The 22392-nt window shown below is 38.8% G+C and overlaps 1 protein-coding gene across 1 annotated transcript; it reads right to left on the bottom strand.

Moving 5' to 3' along the window:
* Nucleotides 1-447: 447 nt before the first annotated feature.
* LOC149151956 (uncharacterized) lies at nucleotides 448-21941 on the bottom strand. The gene is made up of 3 exons (XM_089443327.1): nucleotides 21832-21941; nucleotides 1925-2498; nucleotides 448-876 (listed from the first exon to the last, which is right to left on the bottom strand). The coding sequence occupies exons 1-3, from the start codon at nucleotides 21939-21941 to the stop codon at nucleotides 448-450; spliced, it is 1113 nt and encodes a 370-aa protein (XP_089299453.1).
* Nucleotides 21942-22392: the final 451 nt, after the last annotated feature.

Here is a 22392-nt window from a genome sequence, read left to right as displayed (position 1 = left end):
CCAAGCAGCAAATATTCTACCTGAAATGACTTCAAACACTTGCGCCCACATATCAAGCTATTATAATAGATATCACAGTTTCATTCACCGGTTCATATCACAGCTTGTTGCGTAGCTTCAAATAGATATATAGCGCATATATTTCCAATGAAAGTCTTTATTTCAAGTGAACGAATTCCTGGAAACAGAATTGCCAGATGTCTCATTATAACAACAGTGACTATTGATCACCCCTGCCACCTGTTTGCGTAGAAAAAGAGGTCTTATGAAGCTAGGCCACGATGATAATGAGCTACGTCTGTTTCATCAAACACTTGCGCCCATACATTAAGCTATTCCATGAATTTGCCACGGGACCAAAAGACGTGTTTCTTCATAGACTCTAATAATCCCGAAGACAAATCTTCCAAAATTGATTCAACCTTCATATTGATAAGGTTCTGGTTTTTAGCTTCCTCGACCTTCGACATGAACACTTTCAGAACTGCCTTCTTCATATCTGCCTTCGTTTAGATCGCTGGTGACCCTTTTTGCAAGCTCCAATAAGGGTTCTGTTTCAGTGGCATGGAATGTTTTCAAAATTGCTGATTGGTAGAAACCTGAGGTGGAATCTGGTATCACAGGCTCCAACATGGATCTGCAGTTGAGCAGAATAGCTGATGCATAATGCTCTCCTCTGCTTCCTGTGCCTTTGAACTTTGCAACCGCCCTCAATGATGCAGCAATTAGCAACCCATTCAAATCCGATGATTTACTCTCACATACTCGAAGCATTTTGTTTGTAGCAGATTCACCGAAATCGGCGAAAATGATACGAGACTTCCTGTCGTCGACCACATTCTCCAATGGAAGAATAGCATGGCGGAAAGCAGACAACTGGTTGAAGGGAAAGTACCCCTAGAGTCCTTTGGGCTGAGACTCTACCAGACTGAAAATTGCTTATACAAAGAAACACACACACACAGCCATCTTTTTTACTTTTAAGCAAATTCTAATGTTTAGGGTACATACCTAAGGTCCTACGTCCGAGAAGACCGTTAGGGTGCAAACCCTTCTTGGAGTTCCCTTCTTCTTTCTCTGACCTGCAAGACAAACAAATCAAAGAACACAACAGTACATGTATAGAAGTTTATGTATAAATCATCTTTATGCTATAAAGTTAGTTATAAATAATCTTAAAGTAACTACTTTCATAAGAATTCAACACAAGAATCTCATAAGCATAAAGAAAGATTATTCGGGAACAAAGACGTGTTTCTTTATATATAAAGGCAAATAAAGTACATATATCGGAAAGATATCACCTGAACACCTTCAGCAGGCTCCAAGCAAGCTTCCTCCCGGATTCGTTCCAGCCTCCAGCCTCCAACAAGAGCTCCTTCCAAGTCTTACTCAATGATGATGTCAAGGATGAATGATCACCAATACACATGGAAACAAGGGTTTCCTATGCAAAATGGGGGAAGTGCAGGATGCACCAAGGACTTCAGACCTGGTCTAAGGGAAAAATCTCAGCATAATAATCTTGCTCTCCTTTCTCTCTCCCCTTGGCCTTCCCTTTGATGTCTTTTTATACCCTCTCCAAAGTAGTTTTTTAGTTAGGAGTTGGTTGGGAACAGTTGGGCCACGGGCACTAACAGGTGATCCAGCAGGTAAACCCGCGATCACCGCCCGAAAAAGAGGAAATTATATTTTTTTAAGTGTTTTAATATATACACGCGGGTTGGGTATGACAGACCCGCGTGTACACGCGTTTAACACAGGGCAAAGTCGCGTACAGGGAATAAAACACTGTTTTTTAAATTTTTGGACCAGGTCTGGAAGGAGGGGTTGCCCTAGGCCATAAGTGCAGCATCACAAACCATAAGAGTGAGATTTGGAGCTATAACAACAACCCATAACCCAAAACGTCGAGGCCACGTGCCCAGAATGGTTTACTGGCTTTTCCAGGAGGAATGGCATCTTCCACACATGGAGGAACTTCCTCACCCATCTCCAAACGTTTCTCCAGCTCGACTCTCATCCTTCTGTCAATCAACTCCTGCAGATCTTCTCCATTCTCCTCAGCAATAACAAAGCCCTGTAAATGCTTCATAAACTGAGAAGAAATACCCACTGCAGAAAGATGGTCTGTTGCAACAGGGTGCAGTTTCAGTATGATTAAACTGTCTGTATTGGGAAAACGATACAGATGAGCTTCGATAACTCTGAACGGTTTCTGTTGAGGAAAAGTGGTATTCATCTCGTCTTCTACTATTTGCAGCCATGGCTCTTGAGCCCTTCTATCTATGTTTTCCACAGGCTGCAGGGCTTCCTGGTTTATGATTTCAATATCCAGCAATACATTATCATTGATATCAAAGCATAGCTGGCCTTGTTTGTCAACGATTCGAGCTCTGAGAAGTGGTTGGGCAGCTAAAATTAGTGAAAGAGATGCTTGAATGGGCGCAACTCCTATGGATTTGGCCAAGAGAATACCTGTAATGCAGGTGCCTGTCCTGTTTTGTGAAAGAAGTTACAGATTGTGAAAGGACAATCCCAAATATCAAACACTCTATGACTTATAAAATTTAATAGATTCTTTGTCTAGAGGATTCAACACAAAATCTCCTGCAAGTCTCCCACATTAGTATGTACATCTTTCACAATCACCCATGAGCCGGAATTCAGAGATAACTTCCTTAATGTATTTGATGGCAATCCTACAATAGCTGCATCATCATAAGGTGTCTCCTTGAACATACTGCCACTGCTCTCATCGACATTCCTGGAGGGAAGTAGAACTCTGTACAATAAGCATGCTAGGATTTGGACCTTCACTGAAAACTCAAACAAATCCCCAGTTTCGTAGCACGCTACGAAACCACTCAAACAGGTAGCGCTGCGAAACTGCTAAAAAGAATTCTGGCGCTGCGAAAATACCCTGACTTTAAGCCAAGCTAAAAAAATTTGACAGCGGCATTTTCAGTGATAACAGGATATTTCCATCAATAAACAGGTAGAGTCCAAGGAGGCTGAAGCAGAAGATGTTACAGGTAGTGATACATCAAATGAGGAATTCGTGGTTGAAGTAATATTGGAAGATAAGCAACAACAGCACGCGCCACAACATGTACCAGATACCAAGTAGGCTCCATTAGGTGGTGAATTAAAGAAAGATACACCGTTGGTTAAAAATTCAGCATATCACTGCCCACGTCACCCCGCAAGAAAAAAACCAACACGATGGCAACAAATTAGCCATAAGGACAACAACCCCCGCATGACAGATAAAGAGGAGCGACAATCCACCCACAACACATCAACACAGAGGAGCCACTATGGTCAACTTCCATCTCAAGCGAGCGAGGTACCAACTAGATCAAGGGTTCACCTTTCTCTTGGATGGCTAGATGCACATGCATGGTACTAGTGGACTACCCTTTTGATTAGAACTTATTATTTGTGTTCCTCTTATGTTTTTGGGATGAAACATGTTTAAGGGGGGTGGAATGTAGTATACCTGGGGGGGTAGTATGGGGTACAAAGGGAGGTATCCAAGGGAATAATGTAATAATGGGATGTACCATAGTTATATGGTAAGCCCATGGTATTAGATATATGGTATTGAGAGAAACATGGTAATGACCCATGGTATTGCATGTATGAATCCTATATAGAGGCTAGAGACTACCCATTGAGAGATGTCAAGGATTATTGTATGGACAAGCATATGGTTTGTGGAGTGTTCTCCTTCTTTAAAGAGTGATTGTATGGTGTTACCCTACCTCAAGGGTTTGATCAATAAAGAGAAGCATTTTCATGTTATATTATTGGGTATATTGGCATCATTATCATATATTTATAGGTCAGATCTATTACAGTCGTCTATTTGGTGTTTGAGTGATTAGTGTCTATTATGTTTTCTAATTGATTTATCTAACATGGTACTTTTATAACTGTTGAATGTTTTATTTATTGCATGATATGAGCATGAATCTATAGGATTTCTTGAAGGAATGATATTTGTTTTAAGATGATTGTACTAACACATGTGTTGAGATAGTTGACATGTACTTGAGTGTAATAGGTGGCAGTTGTAGCATTATGCCTAATGACTATGAGTTGACCATGGATTATGACATGATCGTTAGTCTTGATAGTGGTTAATTTCAAATTGATAGATATGACTGCCTTAATATTTGGAACATGTGGTTGACATGTGTGAACAGTTGCAAGAAACATGCTTGGTATTAGCATGACAAGCTAATAGTTGAATTTGTTTTTATAACTATCCATTGGGTGATTTGACATTACATAGTAAGACTCAATTGCATCAAGGTAAAAAGGTAAAAGAAATCAATTGGGCAAGAATTCCTTTGGATATGTTTGGAAACCCTAATTTCAAATGAATGAGTGCTTTGCATACCAGAGGTCTTCTTAACCTTGATTTCTTCTGACATTATGTGGGTATGTGCTATATTCATGGACATGTATTTCACAAGTATAAAAGTTGGTATCTAGTTATAGCTAGATCTATCAAAGGAATTGGAGTCCCTTGAGATATGGTGTGAATGTGTTTAGTTGCAAGACAACATGCTTGGCATAGCAAGGTAAGGTAATCAGTGTCTTGTTATGTTTATTTATGCACTGACAATTATGTGTTGATGCCAATATGATGCAAGGGATTACATGGAAAAAAGGTTTCCATGAAATCTCAAAGAAGGCTCAGGTTGAGTTTTCCCTTCGAAGCACTAGGAACCATGGGGATTAAGTCATGGCGTTTGTTGAGAGTCCTGTTCTTTTGGTATTTTGTGAATTTTTGAGCTTGATTTATGGGGTTTGTTTATGTTTGGTGCAAGGCCTTGCCACTTTGTTTTTGATATCGTATGGTTATTGATTTTCATGGTTTTATTCTTATTTGCTCTTGGTATTACCTTTAATGTTTTGAGAGTCTTGGGAATTGGTTGGGAAAAGAGGCAATACAGTGGAGCTTGGGGAGACATGAAAGAAATCTAGCAAGAATTTAAGACTCGAATGAAACTCGGTGCATGAGTAAGGAAAGTTGAATGTAAAAATATGACAATCAGTTAGATTGGTTCGGTCCATTGGTGTAAATAGATAGTGGCAGGACAGTCATGAGAAAGGTAACAGGAAAGGTGAAGTAAATGGATCTGAGGCATCAGATGCCTTAGCTATGTTGGGAATGATTGTTCTCAATGTTGTGCATGGTGTGCACAAATAAAGGGAGTTCTCTTAACCTTGACCTTATGATATCTGGTAATTATGTTGTGATCATGATTGTGTTGATGTATATATATGTATACATGCATGTATGTATGTGTGTCATTTCTGATAGGGTCGTCATGGATCATGGTTGTGTAATGCTAATGTTTATATGTATATATGTATGTATGTATGTCATTTCTGATAGGGTCGTCATGGATCATGGTTGTGTAATGCTAATGTTTATATGTATATATGTGTGTATCTATGACGTTGTATAACGGGATCATGATTTTTTTAAGCTAATGTTTATGTATATGTATGTATGTATCCATGTATCTATGTCACTATCCAACAGGGTGGTCAGGGATCATTCTTGTGGAGGAGTGATTGCTTATGCAAGTGGATGGCATGATGAGGTTCTTGGTCTTATGGGGAATCAAGTGGGGAGAGTAGTCATGACAAATATACGAGGTCAGTATCATGTGGATATGAATTGATATTGTATGCTTGTATTATGCCTATGTTTATGCTATGATAAGTAACTCTGAGGGATACATCAGCTGAATGAAAGAAATGACATCTGCGGCATGCTAAGATAAGCATGGATGGCAGAAAGACACTAGAAGCAAGGTCTCTTGGTAAAGAAATTTTGGTTTTGGATGTGCAATGCTATTGTTATGTATATGTTGTGCATGTTGTATATTCAATTATTATACCTATGGTGATGTGTACATGTAATATATGTAGTATTATGTACATATGATGTTGTGTGCCTTTTGTATGTATGGTGTTGTATGTACATTGCATATGTTGTGCTAGAAAAATATGGTGCTATGAACATGTTGGATATGCGGTGTTGTATACATATCGTACTATGTGGATGATTGATATGCGGCATTGTATGCATATGGTGTTGTGCACATGTTGGATATGCATTGTTGTGTACAGATGATGTTATGTACATATTGGATATGCAATGCTATGTACATGTGGTGTTGCGTGCATGTTTTACATGTGGTGCTATGTACATATGGTGTTGTGTGCATGATTGTAAAAGTGATGTTATGTGCATGTGGTGTTGTGTACATGTTGTACAAGTGGTACTGTGTGCAGGTGGTGTTGTATACATGTTTTGCATGTGGTTCTATATACATGTGGTGCCATGTACATGTCGTGCATGTGGTACTGTGTACATGTGGTATTATGTACATGTTGTACAAGTGGTGCAGTGTGCATGTGGCATTGTGTACACAATGTGCATGTGATGTTGTGCAGATGTCATGAAAGTGGTGTTGTGTAGAGGTAGTACTGTGTACCTATTGTACCTATGGTACTGGTGCACATGTGGTATTGTGTGCATGTCATACATGTTGTATTGCAAGCATGCAGTACAATGTATGTGCATCGTGTAGTCGTGGTATCGTAACATGTGTATTCATTGTGTTGTACTATGTGTATGTATATGTATTCTATTGCACATCAGGTATAGGTGTATGTATTGTGTTGTGGTGTATGTCGGATGTGGGAATATGTATTGTGTTGTGTTGCACACTGGGTGTAGATGTATGTGTGGTATGTCAGGTGTAGGTACATGTATTGTGTGGTGTCGCACATTGTGTGTGGATGTATGCGTTTTGATGTACATTGTGTATGTGTACATGATTGAAGAAAAGAAAAGGGCGTTGGGTGTTTTTTGGGTGTGGCAACCAATCTGGTGTGTGTACAGAAAGAAAAAATGAAGGAGTTAAGGATTGATTAAAGAATAAGTATCAGTGTTTTATTAAAATTTTATTATGCATGTGATTTATGATTATGGTCTATGATGATTACATGTGATTTATGATTATGGTTTATGATGGTTACATGTGATTTATGATTTTGATCTATGATGGTTGTGTTTCTTAGCTAACCTAATGTGATATGTTTATACATGATGATTTGGTCAAAGATGTTAGTTTGACTTGCTGTGACAGGAAGCGAATAGAATTGCAAGTGTACCTTGTTGATAGGAAACCAATGAGGGACGATTTGAATTTATTTCAATTTATTTCAAATCTAATGGAAATTATGTGCTTGGTATGCCCAGTTGGGTGGTTGAAATTGACGGCAATCATTAGCAGCAACAACAAAAGGAATTGGAACAGGCAACAGTATGTTGGTAAAGCATTCAGGAGCAGGGTCATTGTGGGACACTAGTACCCAATAGTGTCCATTGATTTCCATGAGCATGTTATGACAGGTGTGATGGTTTTAAGGTAGGGATATGCCTTGGTTTTTAGACCTTCTGATGCGAGGAAACCTTGCCAAGGGATGGACTTCCCAAGATGGGGGAGCCAGCGAAACTTGGAAGATGTGTGACTGCATAGAAGGGGGTGACCAAATTACCTAAGGGAGTGTGTAGCAGAGAAGGGAAGGTCAAGGATATATTCGTTTTGGTCATTAGCATCCCTGGTTGGAATCAAATGCACATTGGGAGTGTGCCTTGGAACTGAGTCGGTAATTTTTCACTGAGAAGACAAGTGGCACATGATTATAGCATTGGACATTGGACGCAGATTTGACCTTGCAGTGGATTCTGGACTTCCTGGGAAGGAGGTGAATCCTCGTATTACTTTGAGGGTGGAGGTGTGAGTCTTTGGATTACCTTGTTGTGGATGCAAGCATCATATCCTTTTATTTGTTGGTTGAGAAAATATGTATATGTGTATATTATTGTAAATACTATATCATGCTGGTTTATAAATCTCCATAGACAGTATGATTATTTGTTGGGTTAAGAAATGTGTATGTGTGTATATGTGGTTATTGTGGTAAATACTGCAACAAGCTATGTTATAAAGCTCCATGGGAAATATGTTTTGTTTTCAAAAGCCTTGTTGGTTATAGGTTTCATTGAACACCGAGGGCGGTGTTCCCTCAAGGGCGAGGGTTTTGTAACAACGCTGGTTAAAAATTCATGTAAAAATATATATAAGGCCATTATCATGGGACATGTATGCCAAGATGAATGGTAGGAAAAAAATCCTAGTGGGCGTTGACTCCATTTATTATGGCTAAGGAAATTGGCAAAGGGAATGGCAAAGGCTTTGGATATGCATGAGGCATTTATTAGCATTTTATTTATGAAAATAAAGGAAATTAGGAGAAAAGGAAGGTGAAATGTCACAGATTGCATGTGAGGAGGAAATTGAAGAAAAATAATGGAAAATTAAGAAAATAGAAGCCTTATTGATAGAAAGGATTATGAGGATCAGTACTTAATATTTTGACAAGTTTTGGTGGAGCTCTCTTATATTCTCTCTCTCTCATACTCTTAGACACTTAGAGTTTTCTTGGAGCACTCTTGGAGGAGTGTGGCATACTTGGGGTTTTGGAGAAAGAAGGCAAAGGAAGAGTAGGAAATCATAAGAGGACATTGGGATCGGCAGCTATAGTGGGTTTTACTTGCAGGTACCGAGTTGCATGTATGTTTTCCTCACTAGTTTTGGTGTGCATGGCATATGCATGAAGTTTATTGGTCATCATATGTCACTGACATGGAGGATTGCCTTGATTGATAGTGGATTTTCCTAGCCTTGCCATTTCCTAGATAGCCATGGTGTTATGGGTTCATTTCTTTATTTTTCTAGTTGGTTTTCATGTTTCCTTTAGCTTGGGTTGAGTTATTAGTTCCTAGAAGCCTGGGTTGGACAAACGCTCTAGAAGCCATGTAACAACTTGGGTTGAGTTACTAGTCATGGAAGCCTTGGTTGGACAAACACTCTAGAAGCCCTTGGTGGGTTGAGTTACTAGTCCTGGAAGCCCGGTGGCAACTGTGGGTTGAGTTATGAGTCCTGGAAGCTTTGGTTGGAACAAACACTCTGGATCCCTAGATGGTTTTGTGATGTCCGACCATGAAGTGGAATCATTGTTTTATGGGTTGAGGTGCTTGGCCTCTGGAAGCCCTGGATAGTTTTGGATTGATGTGTTTTATGAGATCCCACATTCATTCTTGGAATATGGCACAGGGGTGATTGGATGAAGAGAGATTTGGCTTAGCCATGTCTACGGTTAGGTGATTTGTGGAAGTCCCACAACTGGTTGGCCTTTGCATCATTAATATGAGGTTATTTCTCCTTGTATTTCATGAGTATTATGTTGGTTTATATGTGGATTATAGGGTTGTTTTTTCGTTGGTATTTCTGTTGCTATTATGTTGGTTATGACGATGTATTATGATAGTGACTATGTATGGATCTCATCATGTTTTTAATTGTAAATGAATGAACAATGTATCTATGGCCTAATGGATGAAATTGCAGCTAATGTGTTGAGGAATCAATGCTTCTTAGTAATTCTCAGATGAGTATGAGACCCCTATTCTTAGATCTATTATTCACACCTATAGATTACATATTTGTGACATGTTTGACGAAATTCCTGTCATGGCTAGTAGGGGTCTAGTCTATCTCTTGTTCAAGTAATTGCATCTGCATCATTATTCCATTGTTATCTTTCTGTTCCGAAGGTGTCATTTAGTTATGGGCAATGACCTGGGATTTGGGCCTGAAAAAGTGGCTCAAATCCCAGGGACGCGAGCACAACATTGTGCAGAAAAGTCCCTAGAGGTTGGCATACCCATGCTATGGGAGCGTCTAGAGCCTCTTGGCACATGCATGCCCATATCATGGGAGCATACGGGGTTTAATTGGTCTAAAAGATCAATTGTACCTAGGGGTTGGTTACCTTAGAGGTTGCGATGGTTCCTGAGAGTCTTGTTGCTGATGTAGAAGGTTTGTATGGTGTGTTTCCGTTAGTTCCACTTCCTTAAGGTGACTTAAAAGGTCGAATCATATCATAGTAACTTATCATCACATGTGTTACCCTGGTTGGTCGATTACTTGGGTAGATGTGGGAGGATGGTGTTACATCGTCGGCAAGGATTCCTAGACCTTATCAAGGGCAACCACCTTTAGGCTTTACCATATATCCCACCATTCACTGGTCGACGGTTCCTAGGCCCACCGAGGCAACACAAAATAGGGCTTTAACGTAACTCACAACCTGGCTCAAGGGTTACTAGGCCATGTGTTCTATTATTCGGAGATCCACCTCACTTAGCTTTGAATCCATCTGGAAATCCAGCTCAAACAAAACATGAGAAACCCATCACACCATGGTTATCTGAAAATGGCAAGGCTAGGCTGAAAACACTATCACACCTGGAAAAACCCATGCCATAATAGCAAAGAACCACATGCAATACCATGCATGCCAAATCTAGCAAGGAAAACAGACATGCAAATCGATACCTGCAAAGAATCATGTTGTAGAGTCTTGATCATGCTATTCCTTTCTTGCTCCTTCCTTCCTCTTGCCTTCTTTGCCTTTATTGATCCAATGTCAGAGTGCTCCAAGAAAACTCTGTGTCTAAGAGTGAGAGAGAGAGAGAGAAAGAATAATGAGAGAGCTCCAAAACTGAACTGATAAAAGATACCAACTAGTCTTTAGAAGCCTTTTTATAAGTTAGGCTTATATTTTCTTCATTTTCCTCCTCACATGCAACCTGCGACCTTTCACCTTCCTTTTCTCCAAATTTCCATTATTTTCCTAAATAAATGCCACTTGCCTTTCCAAAGCCTTAGCCATTGCCTTTGTCAATTTCCTTAGCCATAATAAACCAAATTAACACCCACACTAGGATGTCTTTCCCAACATTCAGCTTGAAATAAGTGTCCCATCAACTGTGGTCATTATTTTTCCTTTATTAACTTTTATTACATGGAATTTTCACTAGGGCTATTATAATATACCAGTATATCATCCAAATAAACAATAACAAATGAATCTATAAAAGGGTGTAGTACATCACTCATTAATCTCATAAATGCAGTTGGTGCATTACATAGGCCAAATGGAATAACTAAACACTCATACAAACCTTGCATGGTTTTGAAGGTGGTCTTCCATGTATCTTCTTCTTTGACTCAAACCTGGTGATATCTAGACTTCAAGTCCATCCTAGTGAAGTACTTTGCTTGCTACAACTTATCTAGAAGATCATTTATCCTGGGTAGGAGGTATTTGTTCTTGAGCATGATTATATTCAACGCCCTGTAATCTATACACATCCACCAAGTTCCATCCTTATTTAGCACAATGATGATGGGTGACCCACATGGTGATGTACTCGGCTGAATGACACCCTGTTCCAACAATTATGCAACTATTTCTTCACCTCACTTGCTTCTATAAAAGAATTCCTATACAACTCAATATTTGGCAATGGGGAATCTGGATTTAGTTGGATCTCATGTTCCACTTATCTCTTAGGTGGTAACCCTTTGGGTTCTTGGAGCACATCCCTGTATGCATGTAACAACTCCTCCAATTGTTGTTTTTATTTCCTAGTACACCCCTCTAGGGATTCCTTGCCTCTTATTGACTCCTCTTTAGACTGACTTTCTCTTAAAAACAACAAAACATACTTCTTGTGGGAACTGATCAATTTCTTGGCTTGGTTTGAACTTACCAGTGAAATTTTCGACTTGACTTTGTGCACATTGATGATGAACGATTTTCCATCCTTGGTGAGTCGTTACTGGTTGGATCTCCTCATGAATATTTCATTGCGCATGTACATTTATGGACTCCCAAACACGACGCCACATACATCAAAGGGAATCACATCTAGATCTACTTCATCAATAAAATCAACACTGATAGTAAATCTGATTCTACATTGTTCTGTTACCTTTAAATTTTCATCCTTATTTACCCATCCCGGTGGATATGGGTTTGGATGATCACAAACTTCCAACCTCAACTTATTGACCAGGTCTGCTACAATGGATTCACCTACGATCCTGAGTCAAACAAAGCATCAATCTTTGTCTTCTTGACTTGCATATTTATATGGAATATTTTGGTCATTTCTTTATCTTCCTGTTGTTGAAGGCTACTCATATTCACCTCCTTCTACACTGACGTACATACGATCTTCTCATCCACATATGATCTACTTTCTACTTGGTTGTTCGGATTCGTGGAAATGAGATTCTTCTTATTATTGTCTTTCTTCTTGTTCTTCGGGTTTAGCTCTGGATGCAACTTCCAACACTTCTCCTCTGTATGGCCATCAATGTTGCAATGGTTGTAGTGGTTGCTAGGATCTTTTCACTGGTGTGTTGTGGCTACCATATTTTTATCTTTTCTTCCCCTCCTTAGAAGCTTTATATTGCTCCTTTTGCTTCAATCCACTTGATTGCACTCTTTTCAGGCCTATGTTCTCCAGGTACCATGCCTATACACAAGCCTCGTCCACTGATTTGGGTTTGAACAACATCACTTGTTCATGCAGATGGTGGTGCAAACCCCCCAAATACTTTAGGAGTACATATAGGTTCTTTGGAGAGATACCCAACATTATAGCCATATTTATGAACTCCATGGTGTATTCCTGCATGCTTTGGCTGGGATTTTGCCTGAAGTAATGCTACTGGATCCACTGGTCCTCCATGTACCCAATTGGATAAAATTGTATCTTAATGAGGGTTTTGAATTCTTCCCACTCAGTCACTGGAGTTTCTCCCTCCAACCTCAGGGTTTCTTTGTGGCTCTCCAACCAAGTCAGTACATGGCACTCTAATTTCAGTTGCACGAATGAGATCTTTTTTCGTTCCTCAATCTCATGGACACTGAAATAAAATTCGAGTTGTTCCAGTGGTTCATCTTCAAATCATCGATCTCATCATGATATGGCTTGATATTGACTTTTTCTTCCATTTTAAATAGGGACTGTGATAGGTTAACGACACTCAAATTTTGTTGATCTTTTCCAGATTCTTTCTTCCACTTGTTCTTCGTTTCTCCCCGATCTTGTGATCCCAGTTTTGATTTGTCCTCTGCATTCGAACCCCCATCTTCTCCAAATATCCCCATCTTGTTATTAAATGCCACCATGAGGAGTTTTACATTGCGATTGATATTTGCAACTTGTTGTTCTAGCTGCGCAAACCTCACCTCTCTAAGATCACGAGGTTTATGCACAGATTCGTCGACCATGATTAGTGTTTTATGATTTTCAGCCTTGTCGATTTGGATCCCTACAATATCCAAAAAATACCCAAATAAACTTTCTATGATACCAAATGATCCATAAACTGTCGTGGATATTACACTGAACAATTCGTCACAACAAATTTGAAAATAATATATTAAAATTCTAAATTTTTACACTATTACAATTGTATTAAATTTCTATATCTATAAATTTAACTGTAGTTAGTGTATGCATGTAAATGGAAATTATGTAGAAAAATAGAGAACGATAAAATAAGCTCACACCCACACATAAGAAATAATATGTTCTGGCAAACCCTTTCAGGAGAAAACCCAACTGGAAGGTGAGGTCGCTTTGCTCTCTTTCTCTGTTTGGAAATATGGCTACAGGTACAAAGAAGAAAAGTTTGTGGCCCGTGGGCTGCTACAGTGCAGATATCCTCTTTGTGTGCTCTACATCCTACCTCTCCTATCTATCTTTGCTCAGCTATGGAACAAAATGCTCTCGAAAGAATGGAATGTCTCTTCCTCCTAGTGGCCTACTTATAACACATCTCGATAGCCTACTAGTGGTTAAGTTTGACTACATTAACTCTCAACTTGAGTTACAATATAGACTCTTCTAGATTATTCTACATCATAAACATGTGGCTACACCCTTTTCCATGAATAATGGGGGCTAACACAACATCCTCCCAAATTTTAGGTGTGAAAACAAGAAGGTCAACTTCTGAGTGGCATAACTTTTGCATACGGACTTCGATTGATGTGCTTCTTACGCCATTGGAAATATATTTGTGTGTAGAATGGCATGAAAAAAAATTTCACTAAATCGGAAAAACTTTACCCCAAAAAAATGTCGTTTTATTCCTCAAAACACTCCCAAAATTTTTTAGACCCTATTTCGCCAAACTGGGTCTCGCTAGTAAAAATGGTCCCATGAGTTGATTCCTCCACTTTTTCCACTCTGAATGCATTGAGATTGATGACAAACAATATAATGATTCAATATAGATCATGGAGTCAAACATGGTAGCCACCATTTGATTATCATCCAATGATGTAAGTCATTAACATATGTGAGAGAAACCATTGATAATGATAATGGCTCTCAAGGTACCATAGTACAATTTATGGGGTGTGAATGAATGAGTTGAATTCTAACACCACACGAAATATTTTGGTCGAAGGCACAATCATGATCACAACTTAGTTACCATATGAGGTTATTTCTCCTTGTATTTCATGAGTATTATGTTGGTTTATATGTGGATTATATGGTTGTTGTTTCCTTGGTATTTCTGTTACTATTATGTTGGTTATGAATATGTATTATGACAGTGGCTATGTATGGCTCTCATCATTTTTTTTATTGTAAATGAATGAACAATGTATCTATGGCCTAATCAATGAAACTATAGCTAATGTGTTGAGGAATCAATGCTTCTTAGCGATTCTCATATGAGTATGAGACCCCTATGCCTAGATCTGTTATTTACACATGCAGATTACATGATTGAAGAAATTACTATCATGGCTAGTAGGGGTCTAGTCAATCCCTTGTTCAAGTAATTGCATTTGCATCATTATTCCATTGTTATCTTTCTATTTTGAAGGTGTCATTTAGTTCTAGGCAGTGACCTGGGCTTTGGGCCTGAAAAATGGCTCAAATCCCAAGGATGCGAGCACAACACTGGGTAGAAAAGTCCTTGGATGCTGGCATACCCATTCTATGGGAGCATCTAGAGCATCTTGAACGCATGCATGCCCATATCATGGGAGCATACAGGGGTTAATTAGTCTAAAAAATTAGTATTACCTAGGGGCTGGTTACCTTAGAGGTTGGGATGGTACTTGCGAGTCTTGTTGCTTATGTGGAAGGTTTGTATGGTGTGTTTCCATCGGTTCCACTTCCTTAAGGTGACTTAAAAGTTTGAATCATATAATAGTGACTTCTCGTCACATGTTTACCCTGGTTGGTCGATTACTTGGGTAGATGTGGGAGGAGGGTGTTACATCGTCGGCAAGGATTCCTAGACCTAATCAAGGGCAACCACCTTTAGGCTTTACCGTATATCCCACCATTCACCGGTCAGAGATTCCTAGGTCCATCGAGGCAACACAAAATCTAGCTTTACCGCAACCCACAGCCTAGTTCAAGGGTTACTAGGCCATGTGTTCTATTATTCGGAGATCCACCTTACTTAGCTTCGAATCCATATGGAAATCCAACTCAAACAAAACATGACACACCATGGTTATCCGAAAATGGCGAAGGCTAGGGTGAAAACACTATCACACCTGGAAAAACCCATGCCATAACAGCAAAGAACCACATGCAATACCATGCATGCCAAATCTAGTAAGGAAAACACACATGCAAATCGATACCTGCAAAGAATCATGTTGTAGATTCTTGATCATGCTCCTACGTTCTTGCTCCTTCCTTCCTCTTGCCTTCCTTGCCTTTCTTGATCCAATGTCAAAGTGCTCCAAGAAAAATCTATGTCTAAGAGTGAGAGAGAGAGAGAGAATAATGAGAGAGCTCCAAAATTGAACTGATAAAAGATATCAACTGATCCTCAGAAGCCTTTTTATCAATTAGGCCTATATTTTCTTCATTTTGCATTATTTTCATTCATTTTCCTCCTCACATGCAACTTGTGACCTTTCACCTTCGTTTTCTCCAAATTTCCATTATTTTCATAAATAAATGCCACTTGCCTTTCCAAATCCTTATCCATTGCCTTTGCCAATTTCCTTAGCCATAATAAACCAAATGAATACCCACACTCAGATGTCTTTCCCAACATTCAGCTTGAAATAAGTGTCCCATCAACTGTGGTCATTATTTTTCCTTTATTAACTTTTATTACATGGAATTTTCACTATGGTTGTTATAATATACCAATATATCATCCAAATAAACAATAACAAATGAATCGATAAAATGGTGTAGTACATCATTCATTAATCTCATAAATGTAGTTGGTGCATTACATAGGCCAAATGGAATAACTAACCACCCATACAAACCTTGCCTGGTTTTGAAGGTGGTATTCCATGTATCTTCTTCTTTGAATCGAACCTGGTGATATCCAGACTTCAAGTCCATCCTGGTGAAGTACTTTGCTTGCTGCAACTGATCTAGAAGATCGTTTATCTTGGGCAAGAGGTATTTGTTCTTGATTGTGATTTTATTCAACGCCTTGTAATCTATACACATCCACCAAGTCCCATCCTTCTTTGGCACAATGATGATGGGTGACCCACATGGTGATGTACTCGGCCGAATGACACCCTGTTCCAACAACTAGGCAACTATTTCTTCACCTCACTTGCTTCTATAAAAGACTACTTGTACAACCCAATATTTAGCAATGGGAAATATGGAAATAGTTGGATCTCATGTTCCACTTATCTCTTAGGTGGTAACCCTTTGTGTTCTTGGAGCATATCCCTGTATGCATCTAACAACTCCTCCAATTGTTTTTTTTTTTTTCCTATTACACCACTGTAGGGATTTCTTGCCTCTTATTGACTCCTCTTCAGACTCACTTTCTCTTAAAACCAATAAAACATACTTCTTGATGGAGTATATCAATTTCTTGGCTTGGTTTGAACTTACCAGTGAAATTTTCGACTTGCCTTTGTGCGCATTGATGATGAACGATTTTCCATCCTTGGCAAGTCATTAGTGGTTGTATCTCCTCATGAATATTGCATTGCGCATGTACATGTATGGACTCTCAAACACAACCCCACATACATCAAAGGGAACCACATCTAGATCTACTTCATCAATAAAATCAACACAGATAGTAAATCTGATTCTACATTGTATTGTTACCCCCAGCTTTGCATCCTTATTTGCCCATCCCAGTGGATATGGTTTTGGATGATCACAAACTTCCAACCTCAACTTATTAACTAGCTCTGCTACAATGAGATTCACCTACGATCCTAGATCAAACAGAGCATCAATTTTTGTCTTCTTGGCGTTATCTTTATATGGAAGATTTTGGTCGTTTCTTTCTCTTCCTATTGTTGAAGGCTACTCATATTCACCTCCTTCTACATTAATGTACAAACGATCTTCTCATGCACATCTGATCTACTTTCAACTTGGTTGTTTGGATTTGTGGACATGAGATTCTTCTTATTATTGTATTTCTTCTTGTTCTTCGGGTTTAGCCCTAGATGCAACTTGAAACACTTCTCCTCTGTATGGCCATCAATGTTGCAGTGGTTGCAATGGTTGCTAGGATCTTTGCACTGGTGTGTTGTGGCTTCCATCTTTTTATCTTTTCTTCCCCTCCTTAGAAGCTTCATATCGCTCATTTTGCTTCAATCCACTCGATTGCGCTCTTTTCAAGCCTATGTTCTCTAGGTATCGTGCCTGTACACAAGCCTCGTCCACTGATTTGGGCTTGAACAACACCACGTGTTCATGCAAATGGAATTTCAGGCCCCCCAAATACTTTAGGAGTACATCTAGGTTCTTTGGAGACATACCCAACATTATAGCCATCTTTATGAACTCCATGGTGTACTCTTGCACGCTTAGGCTAGGATTTTTCTTGAAGTAATGCTACCAGATCCACTGGTCCTCCATGTACCCAATTGGATAAAATTGTAACTTAATGAGGGTTTTGAATTCTTCCCACTTAGTCACTGGAGTTTCTCCCTCCAACCTCAGGGTTTCTTTGTGGTTCTCCAACCAAGTCAATGCATGGCACTCTAATTTCAATCGCGTGAACGAGATATTTTTCCCTTCCTTAATCTCATGGACACTAAAATAAACTTCTAGTTGTTGTAACCAATGGTTCATCTTTACAGCGTCAATTTCGTCGTGATATGGCTTGATATCAACTTTTGCTTCCATTATAAACAAGGATTGTGAATGGTTCACGACACTCGAATTGTGTTGATCTTTTTTGGGTTCTTTCTTCGACTGGTTCTTCATTTCTCCCTGACCTTATGATCCCAGTTTTGATTTTTCCTCTGCATTTGAACCCCCATCTTCTCCAAATATCCCCAGCTTGTTATTAAAGGCCAACATGAGGAGTTTTAAATTTCGATTGATATCTGCAATTTGTTCTGGCTGCGTAAACCTCACCTCTCCAATATCACGAGGTTCATTTACAAATTCTTCGACCATGATTAGCATTTTACAATTTTTGGCCCTATTGATCCTGATCCCTACAATATCCACAAAATACCCAAATAAACTTGCTCTGATACCAAACGATCCATAAACTGTTGTGGATATTACACTAGACAGTTCATCATAACATATCTGAAAATAATATATTAAAATTCTGAATTTTTACACTATTACAATTTTATTAAACTTTTACATCTGTAAATTTAACTGTAGTTAGTGTATGCATGTGAATGGAAATTATGCAGAAAAGTAGGGAACGATAAAATAATCTCACACACTCACATAAGACATAATATATGTTTTGGGAAACCCTTTTGGGAGAAAACCCAACTGGAAGGTGAGGTTGCTTCGCTCTCTTTCTCTGTTTGGAAATATGGCTATAGGTACAAAGAAGTAAATTTTGTGGCCCATGGGCTGCTACAGTTCACATATCCTCTTTGTGTGCTCTACCTCCTACCTCTCCTAGCTATCTTTGCTCAGCTATGGAACAAAATGCTCTCGAAATAATGGAATGCCTCTTCCTCATAGTGGCACGATTATAACACATCTCGATAGCCTACTAGTGGTTAAGTTTGACTACATTAACTCTCAACTTGAGTTACAATTTAGACTCCTCTAGAGTATTTTACATCATAAACATGTGTCTAGCACTTTTCCATGAATAATGGGGGCTGACACAGTATCCTCCATAATTTTAGGTGTGAAAACAAGAAGGTCAACTTATGAGTGGCATAAATTTTTGCATACAAACACCGATTGACGTGCTTCTTGTGCCATTGGAAATATATTTGTGTGTAGAATGGCATGAAAAGGTTTTGCACTAAATCAGAAAAAATTTACCCTAAAAAAATTTCATTTGATTCCTCAAAACACTCCCGAATTTTTTTAGACCCATTTTCGCCAAACTAGGTCTCGCGCGTAAAAACGGTCCCATGAGTTGATTCCTCCACTTTTTCCACTCTAAATGCATTGAGATTGATGACAAACAATATAATGATTCAATCTAGATCATGGATTCAAACATGGTAGGCACCATCTGATTATTAGCCCATGATGTAAGTCGTTAACAAATGTGAGAGAAACCACCGATAATGTTATTGGCTCTCAAGGTACCATAGTACAATTTATGGGGTGTGAATGAATGAGTTGAAGTTTAACACCACACAGAATATTTTGGTCGAAGGCCAATAATGTGGACATGTCATTGAGGGTGAGGCAACTTTCCATTGAGGTACACAAGCTCCAATGTACCAAGGGGAGTTTCTACGTCAACTTCCTGGATAATGAGTTGATCTCGACAAGAAGCGACTTGTCACAGGAGGGCCTTGATGTATCCCCCATCAATGACATGAAACAGGTATCAATATTTGAGACTAAATGATTCTGATGTGGAACTGGTTCAAGAACGATAGACATGAACAAAGGCTTAAAGGTATTGTAGCAGATATCAACTAAAGGACTTCCCTTAAACATATCGGAGACACTTTATGGAGTTGGCACATTGAATCAAAACCAATTATGGAGGCTTTTGATATGGTGTGATTAACCAAAGAGGCAAGCAGATTTCCCAACCCAACAATCATAGAGATGAAGTGAAAGAGTGTCATTTTCAAGAGCGATTTTTTGCCATTAATAGGTTAAGTACCTCCTTTTCCCAATTTCCCCAACCATTTTTGGTATGTACCTCTTTATTTTTGACAAACTTGAGGAAAATAACATATGCTTGATCTATAAGTTCATGCTTCAGATGAATCCTTCTACATATTTTTAACGAACCTTGAGAAGGAGTGGTTTGGTTTCGTCATGTTCGATGAGTCCAATGTTGTTGGATGTTTTTACGGGTCTAGAAAAGGTGTAACTCGACTTATTTTTCATGTTTAGAGAGTTTCAAAAAGAGGCAAAAAAGAAAAATCCAAAGGTTTATTTTCGTAAAAATTTCCAGAGTCTAAAAAATGAAGAAAATGATACTCAAGAGAACCTCTTAGCCATGTTTGACTAAGGTATTCCTTTTTCATAAATAGTTTATCCTAGTTCAAAAAAAAGGTTAAACTTATACTGGGTAAATGTCTTTTCATTTATTTTAATGAGTTCGAAAAGACAATTACTCGGCAATATTTTCATGTTTTGGGAGTCTTAAAAGAGTTGAAAGAGGACTCCTCCTAGAGGAACGAGTGGTATAAAAGGTAGCAACTGGTTCCAGTCATGATGGAACTGCTCAAAACATATAGAGGTTAATAGGTAGGCTAATAAGACCACTCATTGCAGTTGTTCCTCGGGAAAGGGAAAAACAACCAAGTGAAAGTGTATGATCGGCCAATCAGATGGTGATGATGGAATGATAAAACCAAGACTCATCTGGAAAAGACAGGTTGATAAAAGTGGCAATCACAAGAGATAGGATGAGAATGGTTTCATTTTGACACAAGCTTGAAACATGGGAAACTATGCTTGAAATTGGTTTCATTTTTATACAGGCTTGAAACAGAGGAAAACTATGCATACGAGTGGTTTCATTTTTACACAATCTTGAAACAGAGAAAAATTATTCTAGAGATAAGTTTTCATGCCCGTAGCATAATAACACAATTCTAGGCACACGCCCCCCAAGCTTCATTTCATTCACCTAAGTAGACTATTGTGTACTAATAGGTCAAAGGAATGAAGGTTCATTTACGAGATCAAGAAAAAGACTTGACTTAATATTTACGATATCTAGTTAAATACTTGGATTGGATGGGGATTTGTTTCATTTTTTAATGAGATTGACATAGGAAAAGAACTATGCTCATATACCTTGTTTCATTTTTTAACGATCTTGATACAAGAAAAGGAACTTTGCTCAAGGAACCTTGTTTCATTTTTTAACGAGCTTGACACAAGAAAAGGAACTTTGCTCTGAAACCCCTGGTTATATTAATCATGGCTCCCAAGAGACCATGGCTTCCAAGATGCTCTCATCAGATGGGAGAATAATGTTCTAGAAGGGATACATATCAAAAAATCCAATGGAAAGATCAAGCACCACTGCTCCCAGTGCATGATGCACTACATCATCTACTTGATCATTAGTAGACACGGGCATGGAATAGGTTGCCACATAATTAACCTGTGGTGGGTGAGATACCACTTGCATATAAGGACCATTTAGGGAAGTTGGTTGATTGGGAGTCAAATTAGGACCAATGAATAAAAATTAGTCAATGGTGAAAATTCTTCCTTCATGTGGGAAACACATCACATGAAAGAGTGAAGAGACAAGAACTCCCATGTCATAAACATAGTCATTCCTAAGGAGTAAATTAAAATCAAAAGGGCCTTGGACTACCACACTGATATAGAAAATATTTCTTCCCACAGCAATAGGAAATTGAGTAAGGATCCCTAATGATTGATTGGTTCCTCTGTTAAAAGCCAACAGATCCTGGGTAACATGCATATGCTGCGGAGAACTGAAAGCTTGCCAAGCAGTTGAAGACATAATACCAACAGATACATATTCATCTATTACTGTGTCAGATATGGCCATATTATAACCTTGTACTATGATATGGAAGGTCACGTAAGGAGGAAGATGATATACTTCCAATCAACTCCAATCAAAGGAAGTGACCATACTACTTGGAGGAGGTTCCTTGGGAATGGGAGAACTACCCCCTTGTGCTATGGGAATGGGAGGATTTTCCCCCATTTCAATGGGGATGGGAGAATTTTCCCCTTGTGTCATTAGAACAAGAGGATTTCCCCCCAGTTCATTGGAACCTAAATAAACGAGAATAACCTTAGCGGTATGAGACTCACTCTCTATGGGAAAAATCTGGTCAATGGAAAGTGGAATTGATTCAACCATTTTCTCAACTAATGGTTGGTTGGGAACGAACTAATGAGATTCATGTTCATGGGGAGTGGAATTAATTGGATTTGGATTTTGATCAATCACTTCATAAATGAGTGGAAGATTAGGGGAAATCTTTTAGTAG

This window comes from Pinus tabuliformis, chromosome 9, assembly GCF_031772625.1.
Source record: "Pinus tabuliformis cultivar Carrire ecotype Pingquan chromosome 9, CPIR1, whole genome shotgun sequence".
Classification (NCBI taxonomy): domain Eukaryota; kingdom Viridiplantae; phylum Streptophyta; class Pinopsida; order Pinales; family Pinaceae; genus Pinus; species Pinus tabuliformis.
Note: the sequence above shows the minus strand (reverse complement) of the source record. Positions and strands in the feature narration are given on the sequence as shown.

Excerpts from the sequence above, each read along its gene's own strand:
- LOC149151956 (XM_089443327.1), bottom strand. The coding sequence starts at position 21,941 with ATGGCCATATCTGACACAGTAATAGATGAATATGTATCTGTTGGTATT. Across the intron at positions 2,499-21,831 it reads ATGCATGTTACCCAGGATCT|GACAGGCACCTGCATTACAG; the intron begins GTTGGCTTTTAA and ends TTCACAAAACAG. Across the intron at positions 877-1,924 it reads AAGCCAGTAAACCATTCTGG|TTGTCTGCTTTCCGCCATGC; the intron begins GCACGTGGCCTC and ends CCCTTCAACCAG.